The sequence below is a fragment of the Phaenicophaeus curvirostris genome, chromosome 2 (assembly GCF_032191515.1).
Source record: "Phaenicophaeus curvirostris isolate KB17595 chromosome 2, BPBGC_Pcur_1.0, whole genome shotgun sequence".
Classification (NCBI taxonomy): domain Eukaryota; kingdom Metazoa; phylum Chordata; class Aves; order Cuculiformes; family Cuculidae; genus Phaenicophaeus; species Phaenicophaeus curvirostris.
Genome location: NC_091393.1, coordinates 24,373,625 through 24,401,294, shown reverse-complemented (window position 1 = coordinate 24,401,294; position 27,670 = coordinate 24,373,625). Strand labels below are relative to the sequence as shown.

The following is a 27,670-nucleotide window of genomic DNA, read 5'->3' as shown; positions in this document are numbered from 1 at the left end:
CCAGTTCATAAAAACTACGGATGGAAGGGATTTTTAATTTGTATCAATGAATTGTATTGAGTGTTAATATCTTAAATGACAAATATAGTCAGCCTTCAATAATCATGCTTACTACCTTTTCACTGAATGTCACCCAGCTCTTTGACATAACCAGTGTCTCAGCCGCAGCACAATATATATCAATAGTTTACAGTCTATATTTGAATGTGCTTGTTTAGAAATATCAGAGGATTTTTCTTATGTAACACCAAAATCATTTTCTCTAGAAAGTCACCCCAAGTAGGATTGAATTCTGCTATCAGTGAGAGTTATAGGTGTCCAGCATTTCTCTCATTTAGTCTGATTATGTAACATGCTAAAAGCCTGTCAACTGCATATCAGTCCATGAGAAACTGATAATACTTGACAGTTCATCAGAAATTCAAAAGACCAGACCCAGCGCGCTTCATCCTTTTGAGCTCTATCAGCCACTTTCACAAAATTGAAAAAGCATTTTGATTTAGGATTGATTCTGACAATTTCCTTCAACTCTCCAATCACAGAATTTGGTCTTTGCAGAATCTACCAAAGTGTTCTGCATATCTAAAAGATTCTAAAAATAGATGGAATAAATTTATGCATTTACACTTATTGACATTCTGCATTTTCAGCAGACAAGCAATCATGTAAACTTGCAAATGACTTCGTATGCAATTGTGTTTATCCTAAAATTTTTATACTCAAAATATAACCTTATTTATCTATTTTTTTTTATCAGACACTGACATTTTCTATATTTGGAAAGCTAACTGCCAGATCTATGATAGTGTAATGGTTTATAAAGAATATTCTCAGCAGAAACAGCATAAGTAGTGGTAGTTATTACCAATGCATGTTGGCTGAATTCCACTCCAAGTACCATCTGCTTGACAGAATCTTCTTGAAGAGCCTATCAGAATAAAAGGGGGTCTGCACTGAAAGCTAACTTCAGATCTGTAGGTGAAACTCTTTCCATTGAGTCGTCCTTCTGCTGGAGTACCAGGATCACCACAGAACACAGCTAATACACAGAAAAGGAGAGGGAAAAGGTTATTAAAAAGTGCGACTGCTTCAACTGAAGCATTCTACATATTTTTTGTGTGTAAGTCAGGCATATTGAATATGAGTGCAAATGCTATGTACATTTATCTGTTTAGGACTGTCTCTCAAATAAATTCCTGACAGCATTTTTAAATTAATTGTCACAGTTATAGTTATTACAAGCATAAAAATTAACCTGGAAAATAGACCTTTTATTTGAGACACTTAAATGCTGATTAGATTTGGATGACAAAGTAATCTCAAAGTTGACAATGTTGTATTGTACTGCTTCAAAATGTATCCAGTTTTCACACAAGTCACCCTCAGACGAGTAGGCTGGAAATTTTTGCCCTAATTAAGTAAAAGGAAAAATGTTATCAGAGCCCTGACAAGATTTCAAGCACTGAAAAAGATGAGCTGACAGATTTAGAAGATGAAAACCAAACAAGATATGAGGGTACATACTCGCCTTCAGGAAAGAAAAAAAGAATTTAAAAAGAAGGGCAAGAGCTTAAGGGTTAGGATCCTTGTTTTTACCTGTTAATGGAAATGGAAACAGGGAAGAAAAAAGGAAAAGTGTGTAGGAAAATTTTAATCATGCACACCTCAAGTCAAGTTCGGAACATTCAAAAACAGTGTCAGCAAGGTAAATGGTATGAGTCTAATTAGGTAATAAAAAATGAAGGCCATTTTGGGGAAAGGAAGAAGAACATATCCTGAAATGAACACAACTGCTTGATTCATAACAGGGTGTACTTTTTGGAAGAAGGAAGGAGAATCCTGCAGTAGTCTCTATATTAACTGATTTAGCCAAATTCTTTTTAAACTGTGAGAAATGGATTGTAGCCCAAGTCAACTGATTGCCACTTCAGTGAAGCCCAACACGTCTGTACCCTGAAAACTTACGCAAACATTGTGGGATGTCTCCCCGCCAAATGCCGTGACCCTCACAGGAGAGAATAGCGGTTTTAGACAGCTGATAGCCTTCTGCACAGCTGTAACTCACACTGGCACCCCAGCGATAATCCGATCCTTCCACTTTCCCATAGAGTACTGGTGGAGGGGGGCCACAGGTAATAGCTGTGTCACAAAAAGAAAAGTTAAATTCCAAGATTTTATCAGGAGAATGCAGAATAATATCCACTCATACTGTTGAAATAGAAAAAAAAAATAAAACAAAACAAATTTCATGTTGTTCAGTTCCAACAAAACATTCCTGTAATAGATAGAAAACCAATTAAAATACAAAAATACTGCCTAGGTTTTGCAAGTCCCTAAGCTCTAAGTCGCTGGAAGCCAGAGGAGTATATAACTTACCAGCTCGTGAACCTCTTCCCTCCATATTCATTACTAAACACTGTTGGAAACAGGTTACTGAGACAGGTAAAACTCTTCAATGAATATTATGTATTCCAAGAAATTTGTTTCTATGATTCTACAATTCTAAATACTTGCATTTTATTTTAAACCGATTTTGCAGCACTATTTGAAGCCCTTAATATGACTTTGTTCATTCACCAGCTCATTCTCTAAGGTTTTCAGAACACAACGGACACTGACTTTGTAAATTAGTGGCTAGCACTGTTTAAAAATATTTTTATGTTTTTCAGCTTCTGAAAAAGCAACTAAGATGATGAAATCTGGAATGGCCAAGTTAATACTGAAACATCAGTCCTTTCAGCGAAGAGCATAACCATAAAATCACTCACTCAGGGATTTTTACGCCAGAAAATGCAGTCAGCCAAATACATACGCCAGAATTTAATCAGTAGGCTAGAATTTGATGACACTTGAAAGTAGTGTTAGATGAGTTGGCAGTCTACACCTTGTATAAGCAGAAGATGCCCTAGGTTGCTAAATTTACTCCCTAAGCTGCTGTAGTAGTACTAACAATTTCCACCAGGCTGCCTTATTTGCCTTTCAGCCTTATCACCACTAAGACCTTTATGTCAGTGGTTGTAATTAGCTATTTGTGAAGTGTCTTTTTTAGCTATTTATGATGGCTACACTACTGCAACAAGGGAATCTTTTATAGGAAGTTTGGTTTGCAGGATCCCTTAACAGAATTCTGGCCATCAAATTGAAGATGAAAGGACTCAAAAAAAGAAAATGGGTACTACATTCTTAGCATTTTAAGCTGAGCACTCTGATAATTTTTATTGCAGAGTGATTTGGTGCTATTGTAATCATTAATGTCACTCTTCTGACTGATAATATACCACATCATTATATCACAGTGCAAAATACATACAAATTTTACACAAATACTTATCTAAACATTGCATTTGCGTGTTTATTGTTCCAGAGAACATGTTGACAGTTTTTTTAAATAAATAAAGATATGATTAGTGAATTTCACATATAATATCAAAATAGCATTTGTAACCTATTTAATTACAAAAGGATACCTTTGCAAATTGGTTTACTCTGGTTCCAAGAGCTGTCTTTTATACAACGCATGGTAGATGAACCAGCAGGCTCCATCAGGTATCCTGGATTGCACTGGTAGCTGACTGTCTTATTAAAGGTAAAATCATTTCCAAACTGAATGCCATTTGCTAATGCACCTGGATCTCCGCAGCTGATCACTAGTGATGGAAAGAAGAAAAAAAGGTTGATTATTTTTTATTTTCAATAAACTTTTTAATGGAACATTGAACTATCTTTAGCTAACGTGCTTTTTGCTCAGTGTACAAAAAAAAAGTAAGAAATTCTGATTAATATATTTCACACCAAATCAAAAATGTAAGCATTAATTTATAGCTAAAACGTCATATTTTTGAGACATTTCAATAGCATGACCCACATGGCCCAAATACTGTGTTCCTTAATTACACTACCTGGTACACTCTACTATTAACTCAGACTGTTCGAGCAGTTTTGACAGGTCTTTTCCTTCCTTCATGCTGGTATCTTTGACACATTATACCTAATGTTGATGGTGCAATGCAATTCCAGCAGAGTTATTAAATTCTTCTTTTTCTTTTTTCCTGTATCCCTATACTGCTGCACTGTGGGTCTAGCCTTGTCAGTGATGCCACTGGCCCTGCTGGCCTTGTAGCATCTTTTTGCTCCCCTCTCACTTTCCCTGATAAAATGTAATGATGTCCCTGCTCCCTGATCTTTAGCAGTATGGTTAGAGGCCAGATCTGACTCATCTGGCTCAGAATAAAAAAGGGCACAGTAATGTATTCAGTTAGGTACAAACTGATTTAGAACTACCAGAACTTAATACATAAGCCACAAAAAAAAAAAAAAAAGAAAAAAACCCACCAAACAACAAGAAAAAAACCCCACAAATCAAAAACACTAAAGAAAACTCAAAAGGGACACCTGTTCTTAGTAATAATGTTCTATCAGCAATGCTGACATTCATGAGGTACAGAAATACAGATAATTTACCCATATATAGATCCCCAAAAGATAGTTCCAGAAGCATCCAGCATGTATTAAAAGGGGATGTGCCTTTCAATATGTAAAATTCTCATGTATTGCAAGACAGATGAAAGGGTAAAAAATGTGCTATTTTATCTAAAAAAATAATTGTTCTCAGCCTGAAGGCTGGTTGACTTACTACCTTAAAGCTTTAGGGGAAGGAGGTTTGTTTCTGACCTGTACAGTCTGGAGCAGTGCCAGTCCATGTCCCATTAGCAGTACAATGTCTAGTGGTTAGCCCTGAAGTTTTGTAGCCTTCCCAGCAGGCATAAATCACTGAGCTGGAGAATAAAATTCCATCGGTGTATATTATCATACCATTTGCTGGGGTGCCAGGGTTCCCACAAGATACAGCTGTGAAGAAAAGGTTAAAAAAAAATCAATACTTCCATCATAGGTAGCTAAGTGAATAGGGGGAGGAAATCAGTCAATAGTCCTTCTACTAAAAAAGCTAAAGCAGATTTTATTAAGACAATGTTTAATAGGTATAGTCTTCAGTTAATATCTTGTTTCTCTTTGTTGATATGATCTCTTTACTTGCATTCGGTTTTTTTCATTGTTTGCACTCCTTGTTCCACTTCACTGGGGAGAAGAAAGCTCATTGAGGACTTTCTGAAAGACTTGTGCCTCTGTTTTGCCTTTGAAGTACATTTTTTTTAATCTCTTCTTTTCTTCTCATATCTTGTCTTTCAATTGTAAAAATGTATAAATAGAAAATTATCATCTTCCTGTCAATTTATTTTTTTTGAATCAAGAAAAGAACAGACCTTCTGTATTTGTCCCATATCTTTTTGGCATCTGTAGCTATAAATTAAAACAATAATTATATTTCAGCTTCATACATCCCAGATTTGACCGTTTACTTTGATTAAATGTTGTTTAATTGTGAGGGTCCAGTGATTTTTCTTTTCCAGCGGATCAAGCGATCATGAGAAGGATTTGTTTACTTGTACTGAATTTTTCTAACAACTTTCCTCTAAATCATCTTTATTTGACCATTCTGGGAGACAGGAAAGCGGCAAAAGTATGATAGTATTCCACTGTTAGACAGAGGATACTCCCTTTCATAGGAATGAATGAAATCTATCCTGAGGTTAAAAGATCAACAGGGTTGATGAAAAGTTAATAAGAAACGTGCATCAAAATTAAACTCTCCCCTTCAGTCTTTCACAGAGCATGAAGTGGTTTGTAAGACTGGGAGGACATACTTCAACTGGCTCTTGCACAGCTCTCAAGAGCTGGCAACTTTTTCCGCTTTTCCTACAGCACAAATAAGTGTGGTCTCTACAGAAGCAAAATGATTTATTCTAATGCAATTATATGAACAAATATAAGCATGATTAAACTGAATGTCTTGAAACTTTGCAGGGGGTTAGCCTCGGCTAACAGATAAATGCCCACTCAGCTGCTCACTCATTGCCCCCTTCTCAGGAGGGATGATGGCAAAGCTCATGGGTTGAGATATAGACAATGAAATGGCTTACCAATTACCACAGTGGGCAAAACTCAGCTTGGGGACAATTCCTTTAATTTATTGACAATTAAAATAGATTTGGATAGCAACAAAAAGCCAAAAGTTAGAACACCACCTTTCCTTCCCTCTTTCCCAGTACTTATTTATTTCCTTCACTTCCAGCTCCTTTACCTGCCCCACAAGTAGTGCAAAGTGGACAGAGGATGAGCAGTTACAGTCACTATACAATATTTTGTCTTTGCTGCACCCTCCTCCTTAGAGAATTGGAGGAATCCCAGTCATGCCCTGAGCTGCATAAAAAAGAAGCATGGTCAGCAGGTTGAGCGAAGTGATTCTTCCCCTCTACTCCACTCTTCTGAGACCCTGTCTGGAGTACTGCATCGAGCTCTGGGGGCCCCAGCACAAGAAAGGCACAAGAAAGGCCTGTTAGCGTGAGTCTAGAGGACGGCCACAAAATAATCAGAGATGGAACACTTTTCCTCTGAAGAAAGGTGGAAAGAAGTTGTTCAGCCTGAAGAAGAGAAGGCTTCTAGGACTAGATTGTTTTTAAATGTTCCTTTAAACAGAGACCATTCTACGATGCTATGATAATACTAATAAAATAAATTAAAAACCACATGCAGATACCAGTCAAGGTACAACACTGAGCTGCATTAGGAAAGCTTGGATGCGTTCACTAAAGCTAAAGATATTAATGGTATTTATGTGAAGACAACAATTCTGTGGAAGTTTAGCATTTGACAATGATAACTTGAAAGGAGTTAACTATAAAACAATATTCGCAGTAGTACTAATACTTGTTTTACTTATTACGTTGCCTCATAATTTCTTTGTTCAATTTATCCTGTTGTCCTATTTATGTGAATCACACAATCAAAGAATCACGGAATGATTGTGATTTGAAGGGACATCTGGAGGTAGTCTGATCAAGTAGGGTCACTGAAAGCCAGTTACTTTGGATCATATCCAGATGTTTTTTCATTGTCTCCAAGGATGGAGACTCTATCACCTCCCTGGGCAACTTATGCCAGTACTCGGTCAGCCTCACTGAAGAGAAATATTTCCTGATGTAGATACAGATCTCCTGTGTTTCTGTTTATGCCCATTGCCTCTTGTCCTGTAACCTGGCACTACTGAAGATAATCTGGCTTCATCTTCTGTGCACTCTGCTTTCAGACATTTATATAAGTTGATAAGATTCCCCCTGAGCTTCCCTAGACTGGATAGTTTTAGGTCTTCCAGACTTTCCTCAGAAAAGAGATGCTTTAGCCCCTTCATCACCTGGATGGCCCTTTGCTGGATTCTATCCACTAAGTCCGTGTCCCTAGTAATGAGGAGCCCATAACTGAGTAGTTCTGAGTAGAGCCAAAGGATCACTTCCTAATTTTTGGAATAATACATAAATGCCTTCATTTCAATGAAGTCTTATTCACTTTTTTATGTATAAAACTTTCCATTCTGAAGAGAAAAATTCAGAAGGCTGGAACTTGAACTCATAGAGGTGAAAAAGGAAATTTAATTTTACATTTAGCTCAGGTGTCTAGTCTCTATTTTCATGCTCAATATTTGTTTAATTAGAATTATTTTCTCACAATCATCTTCTAAACACGTACTACTAAAGTCTATCAGTTTAAAGTTAGTTTTTCAAGCAAAACGTGATCTGCCTGCAAAGCCTTTTATCAAATTTCTGCAAAGTAATATGAATAAATATTTCTGGCATAGAAATTTTCTTTTTGATTAAAGAATAAAATGTCATTAGTAAATGTCATTTGATGGTGTCACATCAATACCTACCTTCACACACAGGCTGTATACCTGACCAGGAGCCGTTGAGCAGGCATGTTCGTTCGGCAGATCCTCTCAGCTGATAACCCATTTCACACGAGAAACGCAGCAGACTTTTTATTTTGAACTCATCCCCTAGTCTAGACCCATGAGCTGGTACTCCTGGATCATCGCAATAGCCAGGATTATTTCCTGTAAAACACAACAGCGTGGAATTATTGCAGAGAGGACAAATGCAGTGGGAGAGAAGATAATCTCTTGTAAATACTAATTTCATTGTTTCTGTTATAATTAATCCCACTTTTTCTCCCAGTGAGGGCCTGACATGGAAGTCAAAGATGAAAATAATGTCTTTTTTAGCCTACTTCTTATCTCAGACCTATGCAGACCTAAACACAGAATATTATTTAAATAGAAGATAAAAGATAATTATGAACACAGGAAGCACCCCTGTTATTTTTTTGTAAGTTCAACAAATTTGTCTTCTTTTTTACATAAATAATGCTTTCTACACATTGTATTTTATTGTTCAACTTCTCTGCTACTAAATCCAAAATAAAAAACAAACGATACTTGGCTCTCTGTGCCTATCAAGAATGGAAAGGACACCTGATACTTTTCTTTATCTGATGCTTCGAAACAGACCTCTCAAACATGTCCTCATAGGTCTGATGTACCAGTTAACTCTCTTATCAGATAAAGCAGCTGCTACAGAAATGTTACCCAAGATGTCCAAGGAAGCACTGTCTCACTATCAGCAATTTATTATAAATTTTCTAAAAACTATCTCTCCCCTATATCTCTCAGTGTCTAAATTGTGGTTCATAGCAACGTTATCTTTTTTTTCTTCATTTTCAAGTTGTAAATCTAGACTGATTTTCTATTAAAACTATGGTTTGTAGGCTTTTTAAAATAAGTATAAATTCCACAGAGTGAAGTCTGTCTCTTCTTACACATGTCTCTCATCACAGGCACAGCTCTCAGATGAAGGACAAAATCTTGGACAAAAGAATAAATAGAGCAAAACAATGAGAAAAAATAAACTTTTATTTTAGAAATGAATATTCTCTAAAGTCAGACAGAATGATCATGTGTTTAGCACAAAGTTTTCCATTAGCAGGTTTGAGACAGACACTTGGGATATAACCACGCTTATTCATAAAAGGAGAACATAACATAGCTCCTGAACTCAAGGCTAACTTGTGGGTTTCAGTTCTGTCCATTTTGGTCAGCACTAGCTTCTTCAAGAGCAGATTGCCCTTGCTGCATTGTCCTACAGAACTTGGACCTAGATTTCCTTGTCTAAATACATGCTTGCAAACAGTGTGAATATCTTGAAGCCAGCTGATATATTCTGATATATTCACATCTATACTGTTAAACTCACTCTGCAAAGCAGAGAGGCAACTTCAAAAGTGGCTGTTGAGAATCACAGAATCAGAATCATAGAATCACCAGGTTGGAAGAGACCCACTGGGTTATCGAGTCCAACCATTCCTATCAAACACTAAACCATGCCCCTTAGCAGCTTGTCCACCCGTGCCTTAAACACCTCCAGGGAAGGTGACTCGACCCCCTCCCTGGGCAGCCTCTGCCAGTGCCCAATGACCCTTTCTGTGAAAACTTTTTTCCTAATGTTCAGCCTAAACCTCCCCTGGTGGAGCTTGAGGCCATTCCCTCTTGTCCTGTCCCCTGATCTCGAGTACTCGCTAACTTGTAAAGTACTTGTGCCTTGCTTGTTGGAGTGCTAGTTGGGATGGATGAAAACCATTCTGAGGACAATTCTAAGAGTATAATAGTCTTGGTGATCAAGTATCACAGAATCACAGAATCACAGAATAACCAGGTTGGAAGAGACCCACCGGATCACCGAGTCCAACCGTTCCTACCAAACACTAAACCATATCCCTCAGCACCTCGTCCACCCGTGCCTTAAACACCTCCAGGGAAGGTGACTCAACCACCTCCCTGGGCAGCCTGTTCCAGTGCCCAATGACCCTTTCTGTAAAGAATTTTTTCCTAACGTCTAGCCTAAACCTCCCCTGGCGGAGCTTGAGGCCATTCCCTCTTGTCCTGTCCCCTGTCACTTGGGAGAAGAGGCCAGCACCCTCCTCTCTACAACGTCCTTTCAGGTAGTTGTAGAGAGCAATGAGGTCTCCCCTCAGCCTCCTCTTCTCCAGGCTAAACACCCCCAGCTCTCTCAGCCGCTCCTCATAAGGCCTGTTCTCCAGCCCTTTCACCAGCTTTGTTGCTCTTCTCTGGACTCTCTCCAGAGCCTCAACATCCTTCTTGTGGTGAGGGGCCCAGAACTGAACACAGTATTCGAGGAGCGGTCTCACCAGTGCCGAGTCCAGAGGGAGGATAACCTCCCTGGACCTGCTGGTCACGCCGTTTCTGATCCAAGCCAAGATGCCATTGGCCTTCTTGGCCACCTGGGCACACTGCTGGCTCATATTCAGTCGGCTGTCAACCAACACCCCCAGGTCCCTCTCCTCCAGGCAGCTTTCTAGACAGACTTCTCCTAGTCTGTAGCACTGCATAGGGTTGTTGTGCCCCAAGTGAAGGACCCGGCATTTGGCCTTGTTAAACCTCATGCCATTGGACTCTGCCCAGCGGTCCAGCCTGTTCAGATCCCTTTGCAGAGCCTCCCGACCCTCCAGCAGATCGACACTTCCACCCAGCTTAGTGTCGTCCGCAAACTTGCTAAGGGTGCACTCGATGCCTTCATCCAGGTCATTGATAAAGACATTGAACAGGGCTGGACCCAGCACTGAGCCCTGGGGAACCCCCCTTGTCACTGGCCTCCAGCTGGATTTCACACCATTTACCACCACTCTCTGGGCCCGGCCATCCAACCAGTTTTCCACCCAGCACTAGCATCCATGACCTATGCTCTGCCACTGTTCAATCAGTAGGCCAGATGTGGTCTCTGGATTCCTTCTGCTGCTCCTCACTCCAATACATTACAATTTCACAGACATTTCTCTCTGTTTAAAATGTGTGACTCAACATGAGGGCTGCGATTTAGACAACCTCTGTAGCATGTTTACAGTGTGAAGCAGATATGTGGTTCATGCAAAGACTGCAGAAATTGTTCAGTTCAGAAGGATCTATGATTCTAAAATTCTCACTTTGCTTTGGGAATTTTCTGAGGTAATTATTCCAGATCAATGACCAAATTTTTCTCTTGGACTTACTATTTTTTTCTTGGAGAAATTTTAAACTGAGGCCATGCTAGTTTATAGTTAAAAGGTATAGACAAAGGTAGTAGTAGTATTAGGAAGTTCTCGACCTTTATTTCATTTAGCAATGTAAATGATTCTGTACCCATTACTGAAAAATTAGTGTGACTTGTCTTAAAAAAATTCTCAGCTATCACTTAACTCAGATAAGATACAAGTGTCCATCACTGCAATAGGTCCCAGGTGACAACAAATGCCAAGATCATATTTACACCATCATGCATTCAAACATGTATTAATACGTAATAAAGAAATTCCCTGCAGAAACAGACTACAGGTTTCAAGGATTACATTGGGACTGTTTTTCATATCCTTTAAGTATAAAACCAATCAGCTGTCTCAGTTGTCCAGGGCACAGTCATTTCAGTAACATTATAAAAACAAATTATTCATATTGTTTTCTTAATAGATTAATCTGAATATTTAACATGGAAAGAGTAGTTATAATTCTAAACGTCTTGGAGGAATGAGGCACCTTTTTAAATTCTTTTAGCTGTTTGTTTGGGAGGCTTTGTGGGGTTTTTTTAATTGAGTTAGCAAAGATAGATTTCTCATTTTCCTGGGAAATCACCTTGCTGTCAAGATGGTGTCATATCATGTTCAAACTTATAGAATGAAATTCTGCCTCAGTAACAATGAATGAGTTCCACAACATAGGGCTACAGTTGTCTTCAATGTTTTAAAAAATCTGTAAGTCTATAAAATATTATCATATTCATGACTGATATCTGTAGAGTCTCAATTAGTAGTGATTAAAATTTCTCTCCACTAAGATGGGAATTTCCCTGGAGGAGCGATATGTTGAGTAGCAGCACTAGAGGGCTCTCACTTTAAAAAAATTGTTCTTGGTACAATCTCAGATCGAGCTTTATTTTGGATAAAAAAGGGAAAGTGATATAAATGTATACTTAAGATAGGCAAGAAAAGGACAGTTTTGCAGGGAAACTATCCAAATGTTGGTCTCGTAGAGGTTCCTTTTAAGTCTAGGCATAGAGACCATGAGAGCAGTGAGGTCTAGTAAGAAAACTTTAAGAAAACTCCCCCCTCTTTAAGCAATAGAGAACAAAAAAGAAACAGTTATTTAAATTCTCTTCCCTTCCTCAGTGTTTCATATCCTGCTTTGCATTCTTGCAGAATCAACTTATGAATAGACGTTTCTCAATGAGCACTTCTTCGGAGCTTTTTCAACGTTCAGAATTTAAGTACCTTACATCTATTTAACTTAGGTCACATTAGAACAGAACCACACTGAATCAGATCAGCCCAACTGTGGGTATGTCGAAGAGAAAGTATAAGAAGATTCTATAATGTATAATTATGGAACAATTTTCTCATTAGGAAATTTTCTTCTTAAATCTGTCAGGAATTGTAACGTACTTAGCACTAAGAACATTGCTGAGGTTTATGGTATTTGCACATTGTGGCACTAATAAATAGTACTTCTGTAAGTGAAAAGAGAAACATAATGTATGAACTTTACCATCTAGCACCTTTGCTGTGGTGGTTTTTAATCAACATATTTGTAAGTGACAACCTTTGTTTACACAAACCACTGTTCATAAAAATACAATTTAATACGTGCATTTAATACGTGTTAAGCAGATCTCTAACAGGTCTTAAATAGTATTTTGTGGCTTCTATACACTGCAACATACAACTACAGCATCGAGCTAAGGAGTAAAGTTACAAAGTAATGACAAAGATAATGAGACAATATATGGGAATGACTCAATAAATTGCTATAATTAGCTGAGTGGTTATTGGTGAAAGTAAAATATACTTGGAAAAGAAACTAAACAAATTGCTGACTGTAGCTATAAATTGCTTGAGAATAGCTTTATTTATGTAATGACAAGGTGACATTTGAATGATAATTGGTACAAGTACCTGAGCAGTGAGGGAGAGTCCCACTCCAGTGGCTATCTTCTTGGCACTCCCTAGTAGAATTTCCTATGAGCCTGTGACCCGCTGTGCAAGAATAGTGAATTATCGAGCCATATGTAAATTTGTCTCCTGAAAGAACCGCATTGGCAGGTACCCCGGGATGTCCACAAGAAATGGCTGACAGAGGAAAGGGCAAAAATAGTATAAATTTTCTTCATGACACAGAAAAAAAATTATTACAGCTGTTAAATATGAGGCTGGTTCATATAGATAAACATCGCACAACATAAATTTCTCTCTGTATTTCAACATCTTCGTATATTTAAGTTTTCCTTTTTTGATAGGCACTGGTCATTTGTAAGATTAAATATAAAACTATTATACATTTGAAAACTAACCTATCCAGATTTGTCTTTCCCTGAAAATACACAGAGCTCTCTTTCCTCATTCATTTCCATTTACTTTCCTTCCCTACAAATAATACATATTATTTCTGTTAAGTCTGGGAAATAAGTAACCAAATAAGGTTCATGTTGAAATGTGCTTACGTATTGCAGATATGATAACAGTAAGTATAAAATAAACAGATATAGTTTTGGCAGTATAAAGAAATAAAAGTTAATCTGCAGTATCATGGCAATACGTTACACTAAAGTGAGCAAGAGAAAAATAGATCACTGAATAAAAATTATCTGGACATGAGGACAAACATTTTTACTTTGAGGGTGACAGAGCACTGGAAGAGACTGCCCAGAAACTATGTGGAATCTCCTTCTCTGCAGCTGTTCAAAATCCACCTGGATGTGCTCCTGTGTCACCTGCTATAGGTGAACCTGCTTTAGCAGTGGGGCTGGACTAGATGATCTCTAGAGGTCCCGTCCGACCTGACCATTCTGTGACTCTGTGGTTCTGTGAACAGTTTTGGTACAGAGTAACTTGCAAACAAGTAGTTCAGATCTGTTATATAAGGAAACATAAGACATCTTAAGGTGAACTAGAAATCAGATTCTGAATGCTTTTTCTGTAAAACTTCGGTCATCCAGTAGAGAGAAAGAAACCCGAAGAAAATAAATTTTACATAACTTTAGTGAACAGTTACACAACAAGCAACACTGAGCGGGAGCAGTTGAACTTGAGCAGCTTTATGACTTACTTCAGTGAATGATCTAAGGGTCAAATATATTTTTAGGGAAAGAAAAAAAGATGTTACTATGATGACTATTACTCCTGACAGACATCAAAATTATTTCTGTTATTAAAGATGCCATCATAATGTCAAACTGACTGCACCATGGATTTCTGCCAAAAATCATGGTCCAGACCACCACCCTTTAACTGCTGTGTGTTTCTCTTCTTTTCTTTGGGCTGGCTTAAGCATTCATGTAGCAAATGGTAAACTAAATCAGGACACTGATCTGGCTGAACATTGCTGCCAAATTAAAAAACACTGTTTGGTTTTTCATCCAGACAGGTTAATTTAATGATTTTGCTTTGGTACAACGCGAATGCTAGATCTGTTACAATTTTAAAAGGAGGTGTTATGGATGACCAGAGTATTTGGAAGAAGATCATACATAGGTCAACTTAATGTGTCTGTATAATGATTTGTAGAGACTGGCATAAAATTTTTCCCATTTATGAAGAAAAGAAGCATCTATTTTTAAGCAACAACATTCATAGGTTTTGCATATTAAAAAAGCAATGTGTTTCAACTTTTTGACCCTTGAACTAGATTTGTTTATGGTAGACACTGTGTCCACTTTGGGTTCAAAATTTACCTCACTTGCTTCTCCAAGTACTTTTCCCTATCACCAAAAGCAATCTTAAACTGGGAAAAAAGAGTTTATAGCAGATAACCTTTGAAAATTTTGCCTCTCTCATAGTACTTGAAAAGACTTCAAGTGATTTTATCTGTGAATAGATAAACAGATCTTTCTCATAGAAAAAGCCCTATTCATTTCTCTGAGTATTTCTTAGGGGAAAGAATGTTAAATTTGTCCTGGTGATATTTAGGATTCAGATAGTGTTTCAGTCCATCAACAAGCAAATTAGCACTAGCTAATCCAGTAGGCAACTGAGGAATGATGACACCTCCCAGGCTCCTGTGAAAGTTCCCACGGCCTCAATCAATACAGTCAAGAATTCCTATTCTGAGGGGATGAACATCTGCAATTTTCCTCCAGCTTTGCCTGAAACCAGAAAGTCATGTAATTACTATGGAACTTCCAAAGTATTTGATGTAGAAAGCTGTGTAGGTATTCCAAGTGATTTAAATTCTCCATTCAGTTCTGTTCCTCGTGTGAGGAGTTCTCCTTCACACTGAAACCACAGTCCTGAAAACAAGAAGGGTTCACCAACAGAATTGAGACATGAAATTTCATAATGGTTTTTCTAAGATACAAAAGATGATGCACGTGCTTGTATCAGTAAAATATTCTTGCCAGATGAGCAATTTTATGCAGTCATTTTTTATTTAAAATGTTTTTTTTTCCCCTCTCCAAAGAAAAAAATGATGTAGAAAGTATGAAGTGTTGTTATGAGCAGACTCTCTTGAGCAAAATTTCCTTACACATTTCATAAATAAATTCTCGCAGACATCCTTCAATAGATCTGAAGAAAATAATTCTGAGATAGACATTAATGGTCTTAGACTATTAATCTAAGTGATAACATACAAATAATAATTTTATATTTCCCTAACTGTTTTCAGATAACTTAACAATACACCAAAAAGGGAAATTAATCTTAACTTACTAGCATTTTAAGTAATAGCTCTACAGTTCCCTCTAAAATAATTTTTAATAATGACAGTTTGCCTGACATTGTGTCTGAATGTTTTCTTACTGAGCTGCACAATTTCACAGAATCATAGAATCACAGAAACTGGAAAAGTCCTCGAAGTTCATCATCGAGTCCAACAGTCAGGCCAACACCACCACACCTCATAAACCATGTCCCAGATTGCCACGCCTGCACTCCACCACTTCGCTGGGCAGCCTGGTCCAATGCTTCAACACTCTTTCAGTAAAGAATTTTTTTCTAACAGTCAATCCAAACCACCCCTGGAGCAACCTGAGGCCATTTCCTCTTGTTCTATTGCTTGCTGCTTGTTGCTTGGGGAAACAGACTGACATTCACCTCACTACAACCTCCTTTCAGGTAGTTGCACAGAATTATGTCTCCTCCCTTCCTTCTCTTCTGCAGGCTAAACAACCCCAGTTCCCTCAATGGCTCCTTATAAAACTTGTTCTCCAGACCCTTCACCAGCTTCATTGCCATCCTCTGGACACACTTCAGCAGCTCAATGTCCTTCTGGTAGTGAGGAGCTCAAAACTAAACACAATATTTGAGGTGTGGCCTCACCAGTGCCAAGTACAGGGGCACAATTGCTCCCCTAGTCCTACTGGACATATTTTTGATACAAGCCAGGGTGCTGTAGGCCTTCTTGGCCACCTGGGCACACTGCTGGCTCGTGTTCAGCCAGTTGTTGACCAGCACCCACAGGTCCTTTTCTGCTGGGCAGCTTTCCAGCCACATTTTCCCAATCCTGTAGATCCTAACGTCCAGTTTTGTTCCTTAATAGACAGCTATTCTTTTTTTTTTTTTTAATAGCATGACTAAAATTCATGCACCATTCTTTAATATCAATCCAGCTGAATGAATACTTACACAAACACTTTGGTAGTGATCTGTCCCATAAACCATTAGCTTTACAGGTCAAAGCAGATGAGCCCAACAGATAAAAACCTTTCTTGCAATGGTATGCCACACTTGTTCCGTATTTGAAAGTTTCAGGATAATTCTGCTGTCCATGTCGAATTGCATTTTCCACAAAGCCAGGATCAGAACAGTTCACCACTGCAAGAGAAACAGTGTTCATCACTGATGCACAATAGCATTGCCACAAACAAATAAAGAGTAACAGGGATTTATTTGGTACTTCACTAGTAGTTCAAGACTGTGGTCCATTTGATGCACTTTGTGTGTTGTATTTGACTTAAATATCACATATATTGACCCCTAAGTAAGTCTCTAGATCTTTTTGTTTTGAAAGTAATATTATGATCTTACTCAAGGTCTGGTAACAGTCTTTGATACACAAGGAATTCAAACATAAAGGAGAAATTGGAGGAATTTTTTATCATTCTCTTTGTAGGCTTAGTTTGGTCTCCTATGAAATTTTTATGTGAAGGAAATCAAATTAAACTCAAACCAGTACATAGTTAAAATAACACTTGAACATTTTAATTTTTTTATTTCCTGTAATGAAAAAAAAATGCATGAACATTAACAAGAATGTTGTTTTGCTATTTAAGTGTAGAAGAGAAAAGAAGAGAAGGTGAAAACCCAAATATTTGATAGTGCAGAGAGGAAGTGAAGGTAAGTGACAAAAAGCATGAAGATATCTTCCAGAGAGCAGTTAAAACCATAAAAAATATGAGTTTTGTCATGACTTTTTTAGTTTTAATATAAAGTATATCCGCCCTCCACGATCCTTCATTTTATACCCTGCAGTGAACATGATGGAAGAAGGTTATGATGAAATAGTGAGGTCTCCACTGCAAACTCCCAACCTTCCTATTTATTCACGTGAAAACCGTCTGGAAAGTTATAAATGCCTCCTCCATCCTTCCCTGTTTTCACCACAGACATAATCGTACAAATAAAAAAGGTCTTAGAATACTATTAGTATTATAAATTACAGCTTATCTAACAGTGACAGGAATCCACCTTTTAAGTCTATAACCTAGTTCAAATTAATTTAAATGAAAAATAAACTACTAGAGAAGAACATCAGGTACCACTATAATTTAAGAGGTATGACATACATATGCAGTGTTTTTTTTACACTTGAATCACATTTTTTTCAGAAGTTTAAGTTCTATCATATGTATAAATTAAATTTAATGATTATCTAATACAGAAGAACAAGTCAGCTTTTGCCAACGTTCATTTATTGAAAGAACATGTCATTCAATCAGTTAAAAACCATCAGGATTTTAAAGAAATTCTAACATCCTAAAATTCAATTTTTGGGTAAAAACCAATTAAAATTGTTTTTATTTCTTTATCTTTCAAAGGCATAATCTTAAAAGTATTAAATGTTCATGCTTTCAATCTCATTATGGATTCTAGACAAGCATATACCCAGGTATAAAGAATATGAATCCAAATTTTTCCTTCATAAAAAATTTTAGTAGTAATATTTGGGGGTGTGGGAAGAAGGTGAACAGCCTTTGGCATGAAGCAAACTTGTTTGCTACCTACTGCTTGTTATTAAAAACATTGAAGTTATGTTACACAGAGAAGCAAACTACGTTTAAAAAACATTAAGTGTTACAACAATGTACATAAAGCATTGGTACAGCATTATCTAGAGTGATGAACAGACATGGTTAATGCAAGAGACATGTTGTTTTGGTTATTTTTTTTTCCCAAGGAACAATAAAACTATAGAATATCTTAAATGAAACTATTTCCATTCTATTTTATGGTGAAACCTGTGAAATAATTGACTACAGAAGCTACATTTAGCTTGCGTTATAACAATTCAGCTTATATTTCATACTACCACCATTTATATAAATTCAGCATTATAACCTTATAAATGTTGTACATAAACCAGATGTCGGCAGCTTAAATATATGCATGTTTACACTTGGATTTCATTGATGGAAACAAATACCTTTTCACCTCCTGACTCTTTTTCTGTCCCATAAAAAGAGGAAAATGTAAAGTCCTAAAAATGCCCTGATTCTTAGAAGTTGTGAAATATTTCAATGTGGAAGTCTGTCTCCCTGTTTTTCCTTTGAAGAACTCTAAAAATTCCTGCTTCTTGGGACCTCTGTTTGAGAGCACTATTAGGACAAAAGTGTTCTATTCTTTTTACGTTCAACAAAAAAAGAATATTTTGTTCTTTGTTCCTGCTTCTTTCCATTATTACTAATCATTTTCAACTAAGTCTAATTCTTTCACAGGTCCTATAACTATTACTGTAGAACAGAGACATAAGTGGAAGACTGTAAAACACACAGCCCACTGACACGAAGCCCTACTGAAGTATTAAGCTAGAGCTGAATGAGCTCATATGTCTGTATTCACAGTCCAATTCTTTGTCACAGAAACTAGCACAGCTCCCAGAAGCAATGCACGCTGCATCCCAATTAACCCTGTTACTTAGCCAATTAGACATGGTTTAGCATTGTGTAGGTTTTGCTGTAAATTCTCTGCTTTTGGAACTAGTTTGCATCCTCTCCATAGTTCTAGGTCATCTTGTACAAATGCATCCTTAAATTCAATCTCTCTACACGTATATATACTTTCCTTAGCATTTTAAGCTGCATCTGTATCAATTTGAAGTAAAGAACACTAGCACCTGTTCTCTGGCATAAAGCCTTAAGAAGGAGCTAAGGAAGAGTGTTTCTATCACTGCCATTTAAAAAAGTCATTTTCTAGAAAGTCTACGTGAGACATAATAAATGCTCTGCAATGGCTTTACTGTGAAAAAAACCTGGTTTTGTTGATACATTCTTTATTATCACACACTATCTGCAAGATAGGGCTGCTCTGGAGAGGAAACTAATGCCTCGCCTAAAGTTTTGAATGGGCTGTAGCAGTAGATGTCTTGTTATTCTCTTTTTCTGGAACGAGAAGGATACTAGGAACTTATAGGCACAAACTTTTAAGAACAGGTAAAATGCAGGAAACCTGCCATGGCTTCATGGATTATCAGTCATGTGCAAATCTTATTTGGAAGTTATGAGAACTCCAGAATGTTGGCAAGTACTATTTAATTAATCATGATGTTGAATGCTGATTTTATTTCTAGATTAAGGTGATGAAGCTGAAAGCTTAAAGTTATGAAAAACTGCAGAGATAAAACTACTGTGAAAGTCAAAAGCAGTGAAATGACATTTTAGAATGTGTACAAAAAAAGAGTAAAAACTTTTTTCCATTTTAATTTAAAGAAAATAATTGTTATTGCACTCTAATATACGCTTGCTTAGTTGAAACAGAACACTGAAACTATTTGGCCAAATTCTTTGAATTTAATATGAGAATACTGTATTGAAATAGAAGAAAAATCTGAAAAATATTTGAAATTCTCACATCTATTGCAGGTTTTGCACATTCATAAAGAAATATGCATATATATATATTAAATCCTTCCAATCCTATGGATTACTCGACTCTTTCGCTAGTTTTAGTTTACAACAAGCCTTCACAACAGCTACCCTCTTTTTCTAGTACAGATGAGAGTATGAAAATAAAAGAAAATAAAATATGACTATATAAATAAAACTTTTGTTTAATGAGTGAGCCTGACAAGTTATCTGCTGAAAAGCCTGTAACAGAAATTAGGAAAAGTGACCATTGTCTCATGAAGATATGCTAAATCTACCCTAAATCTGCCCCTGAACAACTCTAACTGAATTATCTTTGAAACAGAATACTGAGAATAGAAAAACTTAATTCTCCATGCTGAGTAGAAGAATGGAATGTCTGAGGAATATATTACAGTTCCAAAGTATCATTTGTCTGTGTGATAGCATTCTCATACTTGTATCAGTAGTACCTGTTTAACGAACTCAGAGATTAATAAACTACAGAAGTTACTGAATGCAGACTTTAAGCATATGTTCTGTGCAAAAGATTTTTTACATTATACATGAAGTGTTATCAAATGATAATGCAAGAGAACAGGATCCCTTAAATTAGAAAGTAAATAAATTTATGTCTGCCATGCCGTTCAACATCAACTAGAGATGTGCCGTTGCTAAGAAGGGCTGCAGGAAGGAATACTTTAGAAAAGAATTTGACTTGGCCAGCTTGCAGAAGGAAGGCAGTAGTTTCCCTGATTGTCTTTCACCCTGGGGACTCTGTTGTAAATCACGGTGAGAGTAAACGGAGATTGGTTTCTCTCAATGACAGCTGTCAAGGCTTACATGGGAAATGAATTCTGGCACTCTCAATATAGTCTGCAGAGAAAAGCAGGAGAATGCTTTACGTCTGCTCTGATGACTTTGGAACCTCACACTGAGTAGATTCAAACCCTTGAGGACAAAGAAGTGAAAAGACTGTGTCAGAGTCCTTTAGGCAGTTTTCAGTTAAAAAGTTGAACGATCATCAAAAAGTACATCATCCACAGCATCTCATTTTTTTTCATTCTCGCTCTCTCTTTTTTCTTCTATTTTTTACTTTAACAGAAACAATATTAAGTTTCTTTTGTAAAATTTCATATCTAATTCTGGCTTTAAACTTTTTTATTGGAAAATTTTGCATTAATGTTGGTATATAGAAGATGCATAAAGACTGAATAAGAATAGAGATTTCACACTGGCTTGGTGACAAATTCCAAGAAACACTGTCTATAATAAAAGAAGGCGCTACTCATGAAAGCACATTTACAAAATTGCCAGTCTGTGCAACTTCCGTAAAGTTCAATGCAAAGTCAACAATATGCTTCAGAGTGAAGTAAAGCAAAAAAACCCCAAACTAAACCAAAATAAAATAAATTAAAAAAACCCCAAAACTGCTCAGCTTAAAACTTCATTTTACAAAAGTCTCAAATACATGAGAATCAGATTTTTTTAATTGCTATTTTTTTCAATGAGGGCTAGTTAGAGAATAGTTTTATCATAGAAATTCTGGCCAGGTAAACCATGAAACTAAAATATTTGTTTACAAAGCAGAGTGGTTTGTAGTTTTATAGACATTATTAAAATCATTCCAAAATCAAGAGTCATTACATCATGTTTCTGATGAATATAAACCAAGGAAATTTTCACTGTAATTAATGTCGTATAGATGTTGTTGGTAATAGTGCAAATTAACACTAATAATTTGTATAAACAAGCCTTAACTCACATCAAGAGATTCAATGAAATATATTGTTAACATTCATTCGCTTGCAAGATGAAAAAATTTTTAACTGCATTCTAATTTTTTTGCCATTGATATTAACATGCCATATGTATAGAATATAGAACTACCAGTGGCCATATATAGAATAACCAGGTTGGAAGAAACCCACCAGATCATCGAGTCCAACCATTCCTATCAAACACTAAACCATGCCCCTTAGCACCTTGTCCACCCATCCCTTAAACACCTCCAGGGAAGGTGAATCAACCACCTCCCTGGGCAGCCTCTGCCAGTGCCCAATGACCCTTTCTGTGAATTTTTTTTTCCTAATCTCCAGCCTGAACCTCCCCTGGTGGAGCTTGAGGCCATTCCCTCTTGTCCTGTCCCCCGTCACTTGGGAGAAGAGGCCAGCACCCTCCTCTCTACAACCTCTTTTCAGGTAGTTGTAGAGAGCAATGAGGTCTCCCCTCAGCCTCCTCTTCTCCAGGCTAAACAACCCCAGTTCCCTCAACCGCTCCTCGTAAGGTCCTCCTCTTCTCCAGCCCCTTCACCAGCTTTGTTGCTCTTCTCTGGACTCGTTCCAGAGCCTCAACATCCTTCTTGTGGTGAGGGGCCCAGAACTGAACACAGGATTCGAGGAGCGGTCTCACCAGTGCTGAGTACAGAGGGAGAATAACCTCCCTGGACCTGCTGGTCACGCCGTTTCTGATCCAAGCCAAGATGCCATTGGCCTTCTTGGCCACCTGGGCCACTGCTGGCTCATGTTCAGTCCCTGTCAACCAACACCCCCAGGTCCCTCTCCTCCAGGCAGCTTTCTAGACAGACTTCTCCTAGTCTGTAGCTGCCCAGGGTTGTTGTGCCCCAAGTGCAGGACCCGGCATTTGGCCTTGTTAAACCTCATGCTGTTGGACTCTGCCCAGCGGTCCAGCCTGTTCAGATCCCTTTGGAGCCTCCCTACCCTCCAGCAGATCGACACTTCCACCCAGCTTAGTGTCGTCCGCAAACTTGCTAAGGGTGCACTCGATGCCTTCATCCAGATCATTGATGAAGACATTGAACAGGGCTGGACCCAGCACTGAGCCCTGGGGAACCCCACTTGTCACTGGCCTCCAGCTGGATTTCACACCATTTCCCACCACTCTCTGGGCCCTCCATCCAACCAGTTTTCCACCCAGGAGAGTGTGTGCCTGTCCAGGCCAGAGGCTGACAGTTTCTCAAGCAGAATGCTGTGAGAAACTGTGTCAAAGGCTTTACTCAAGTCCAGGAAGATACATCCACAGCCTTTCCCTCATCCAGCAGCCGAGTCACTTTGGCATAGAAGGCGATCAGGTTAGTCTGGCAAGACCTGCCTTTTGTGAACCCATGTTGACTGGGCCTGATCACCCGGTTCTCTTGCATGTGCTTCATGATAGCACTCAAGATCACCTGCTCCATGACTTTCCCTGGCACTGAGGTCAGACTGACAGGCCTGTAGTTCCCTGGGTCCTCCCTGCGACCCTTCTTGTAGATGGGCACAACATCAGCCAGCCAAACATTCTCTCACTGCTACAAAAAATGTGACCTTTCTTTCTATTGGAAGTGCTCTTATGACTAATTCTGTAATAAAATGAAAATGGAGTAATAAGTTTTCTAAAAGAAATTCCATGAACTTGCAGTTATTGTTTTGAGCTTTGGATTGAATTAGTGCAGTTTTATAAAACTACACTTTTCTTCGTAGCATCAGATTAACTGATTTAAAAAGCACGTTTTTTCATCTCTTGGGTATCTATTAAGTATCTTTTTCCTATTCCACCCCCAGCGTGAACCCAGGTGTTCCACTAGCAGATATATCAGAAAGATAATATACTTACTTGTCATTGTTCTCTAGATGTGTTGTCTATATGTAGATTAATTTCTAGGCATTTATGTACAAGTAGTATCAATGCAATAATTTTTGTCATAATAGTACAAATTCTGGTGGCATGTGTTAAAGACCTTCTCTTTAGATTTTTCTTAATCAGAGCATTGTTTTTTACATGTGAGTGATGTTTCTACTACTTTTTGAGATGTCTTTGCCTGATATTCAGGCCGGTACCACTCCAGAGAGGAGTAATTTTAAGTCCTGTGTCAACTTTAGCAGTTTGAGGTAAATATGTAAGACACTGTAAGTCATCTCCAGTGGCATCTCACTTCTTTAGGAAGCTTAGTCAAACTCTAATTATCCTCCTGAAGGATATCAACGTGCTATCAACATGAATAGACAAGGTATAGCTAACATTCTAAGTATGCAAAAGTCACAACAAAGACCTCTGATTCTGGGATAAAAATTAACTGAACAAAACTCACAATTCTCTTAGCTTATATGAATCCTAGATACCACCAGAGGTGGAAAACAGCTTAAATTTGGAGTTACTTTATTTTTAGATGAGAAGAATAGGTCATTAGTCTCACTATTTCCCACCCTTCTATCAGCTGTCATCAGAAAAGTTATTTTTCTTGTCAGTGGAGGAGTGGAACATATTACCTCTGGTTCAAATGATATATTCACTAAAGAAAACATGACAAAATTGACAGTGTATGGTAGTTACTTGATAAAAGAAAAAGTCTAAGTAAACTTCTCAAGATTCAGTAGCGAGATGAAAGAAAGAAAAAAATTCAAATTAGAAATTCAGTATAAAAACAGGATAAATGAACAAGGAGAGGCTTGAATTTTTTATTACTAACAGATAGCCTGGACTTATTCATATAAACTTGAGAATGTGAGCTAGCTCAAAACTCTGCAACTTTGCCAAACATATGTTCCCAATAAAAAATATCTAGTTTTTTAAAAGGAGGAGAGCTCTTAAAACTCATTTATAAGGTGCAACAGATTCTGAGGAGAAAAATAGAAAAGCATACACATTTTTCCTGACATAGTTGTGAATCTGATACTACCTTATGAACTGGCAGCAAGTGGCAAGATGGTTTATCTGATGCCAAAGCAAAAACCTAGAATAAGAAAATCTTGAAAACAATTGCAATATAGAAAATGTGGTTAAGTGTGGTGTTTAATACAGCAGCTCGTCAAGTATAATATATGGAAAAATGATGTGCAGAGCAATCAGGAGTGCAGAGCCCTGATGACACCATTTGATTCAGTTCTCATTTTGATGGTTAAGTGTTATTGTGGAAAGTAGAAAGTACAGAGATTGGCTTTCTGTGCTTCCAAAGACAATATACAAAGCAGTTCCATACTGCTAAACGGAAAAGAAATCCATAATGAACATATTTGGAAAATGTGATGTTTTCATAGCTAGTTATAGGGTAACACATTCAGGCTGCACTAAGTGCTTGCTACTCAGGCAAGTTTGCTGAAAAGAACAGATTTGGCTGTCATAATCATTCTGATGCTGTTTGATTCCTGTTTAAAGGCTAGTAAACTGACCCCATCTCAAGTTCTTTATCAAATAAACAAAGGCAAAGACAGAGTCCACACAGGGACGAAAACATCTTGTCTCACAAATTATCTCAAAGGTATTCTCAACATTCCAGAAAAGGCTATTACAAATCTTAATATATATATGATTAAATATATATTTTAAACCTTATATTGTATCAACAATTCAAAATACTGTGGTTTTTATCTCACAAAGTATCCAAACCATGCAACATGCCATTTTTTGGCTTGTGAAAGAAACAGCGGGAACATGAGTTTTCCAAGACATAAGTGTTTTAATGATTATGTTACCTCAGAAGACAGATCCAAAATCCAATATTAAAAAATATGTGTTCATTTTAAGGGACTAAGGCTTTTACTTGCTGTGCCAAAACAGTTTGCCAGAATAGATTAAATAATTCTTAAATTATCAGAATAATGGTATTCTGGAGTAGGGGATAAATACCATATAAAGCAGTTCTGTGCGTTTAGAATATGCAAATATATTCAGGTCTTTTGTTTCATACAAGTTTTTTGTTATATGGTTCTAGACTAACCAGTATTATCTTTTGTGCACAATACTTTTTTTCAGGAAAAAAACCCCTCATCTAATTTATTTAGTACATTTACTGCCACTTACTTATCAGTTAACCTTCTATTGAAACAACAGATATAAGCAATGTATAGTTGCAAAAGTGCCTGAGAACTGCTTGGCTTTGTTTTCTGAAAATATAAAGGTTTCTCGTGCATACATAACAGCTCAGTTTCAAAATAAAATAAAATAAAACAAAATAATATTCTGCAATAGCTTCAGGCAGTAATCTATATTTTGTAGTAACTGCATGCAGAGTCTCAGTAAAGTGAAACCAAGTTCATTATTGACTCAAGTGAACTCAACCGAGATTTCAAAGAAAGGTCATATGTAAAATCTCCGAATTAAATGGTACAGGTTTGCCAGAAACATCAATCCCTTCCCAGCAGCATATTTAAGGAGATGGAAGATTTACTTCCTTTGTACACAAATTCATAATTCATAACTAACAATGAACTTTAATATGAATCCTTTCCACCCTGTAGATAAAAAACAATTTTAGAAGGAAAGGCATATTCCAGAGTGTTATTACTCGCTTTAGGTAAGTTCCAAACAATTAATTAAGAGTAAATTTAATATAAGCCATTTAGTTGACAGAATTTTGACTTTTTTTTTTTTAATTATGGATGTAAAATCATCATTTCAACTTGATCTCATCATTTAAATGCACTTTTTATATCTAAATCTAACCAATAATTACTTTTTGCTCCTCTTTCATGTAAATAATACAATTAAATATTTATTTTACTTAAGGCTTTTTGCCAAAAAGAATCTCTAGTAATTCTGAACTACCCAGATTCATCCTTTAATCCAAATGATATCATATCATAAAAAAGTACAATTATCATAACAATGTTAAAACAATTTTCACAGCATTTAGTCCAAAAATACAGAATTTACTGAAGTAGATATCTTAAAGGTATATCAAATTCTGCTGCCAGTGAAATGATGTAAATGTGATTATGCTATGAGGTCACAAGAAGGCAGTTACGGTAGAGAAGACTCCTCTGCCCATATATATGTGTAGAATTAAACTACGTAGCTGAATGTAGAGATGTTCTCTGGGAATATGTGGGGCATGTTCTTTTCGAGAAAATTCCAGTTATCTATATGTTTTGAGATGGAATATTTAGACAGGAATGTGCAAAACCCCATATTTTCCTTTTGTTTCAGCTATGGTTCTTAATGGTGTCAAGCATAAGCTTTGATAGTTTCAGGCTAGAAACACTAACATTTCAGGACTGCAGGATTTGGATAATATCTTAGAGTGTCCAGTTGATACGTGGAGTAAATATTCAGTCCCTGAAGTACTTTTTCTTTTTTTCAGTATTCATCTGATTTGAGGAAAATGGTTGTATCCTCTTTACTTATATGTAGCTTCAAGCGTGTTTTGAGGGCTCAAGAGTCATGCAGAGATGGTTAAGGAGTTACCTTAGTTACCCATCTAGTTTCTCTAGGTCAGATGATCTAGGGTACAGTCTCATAATTCAGTTCCATTTTACCTTAATCTGTGAGACTGTGTTTTAATCTGAAAAGCTTGCAGTCTGCTTATTTTTGTTAACTCTGTGCTACATAATAGCCTAAACCAGTGATATCAGCAGAGAAATAGGTTTGGAGAAACTATATAACACTTCAGCAAGATTCTCCATATGCTTCTGTCAAAGTCTTTAGTTATAAATTATGCAGAATCACAGAATAATTGAACCTGGAAGTTACAGCCAAAGCAGTTTGCCTAGGGCTTTGTCCAGTCAGGTTTTGAATACCTATAAGAATGGAGATTGCACAGCCTCTCTGGGCAATCTGTTTAGGTGTTTGACCACTCAAGGTTAAAAAGCTTTTTCTTATGTTTTGGTTTATGCCCTTTGCCTGCAGACCTTTCACTAGGCACCACTGAGAAGTCTGGCTGGATTTTTTTACACCCTTCCTTACATAAGCATTTG

General features: G+C 37.2%; 1 protein-coding gene across 1 annotated transcript in view; it reads right to left on the bottom strand.

The window, feature by feature from the left end:
• CSMD1 (CUB and Sushi multiple domains 1) overlaps positions 1-27,670 on the bottom strand; it is a 1,116,699-nt gene that overhangs the window by 28,707 nt on the left and 1,060,322 nt on the right. Inside the window, exons 55-61 of the mRNA XM_069851527.1 lie at positions 16,549-16,737; positions 12,883-13,056; positions 7,763-7,945; positions 4,672-4,848; positions 3,468-3,647; positions 1,966-2,139; positions 866-1,039 (exon numbers count right to left, since the gene is read on the bottom strand). Of these exons, the coding sequence (XP_069707628.1) occupies positions 866-1,039; positions 1,966-2,139; positions 3,468-3,647; positions 4,672-4,848; positions 7,763-7,945; positions 12,883-13,056; positions 16,549-16,737 (1,251 nt within the window). The remainder of the gene's footprint in view (positions 1-865; positions 1,040-1,965; positions 2,140-3,467; positions 3,648-4,671; positions 4,849-7,762; positions 7,946-12,882; positions 13,057-16,548; positions 16,738-27,670) is intronic.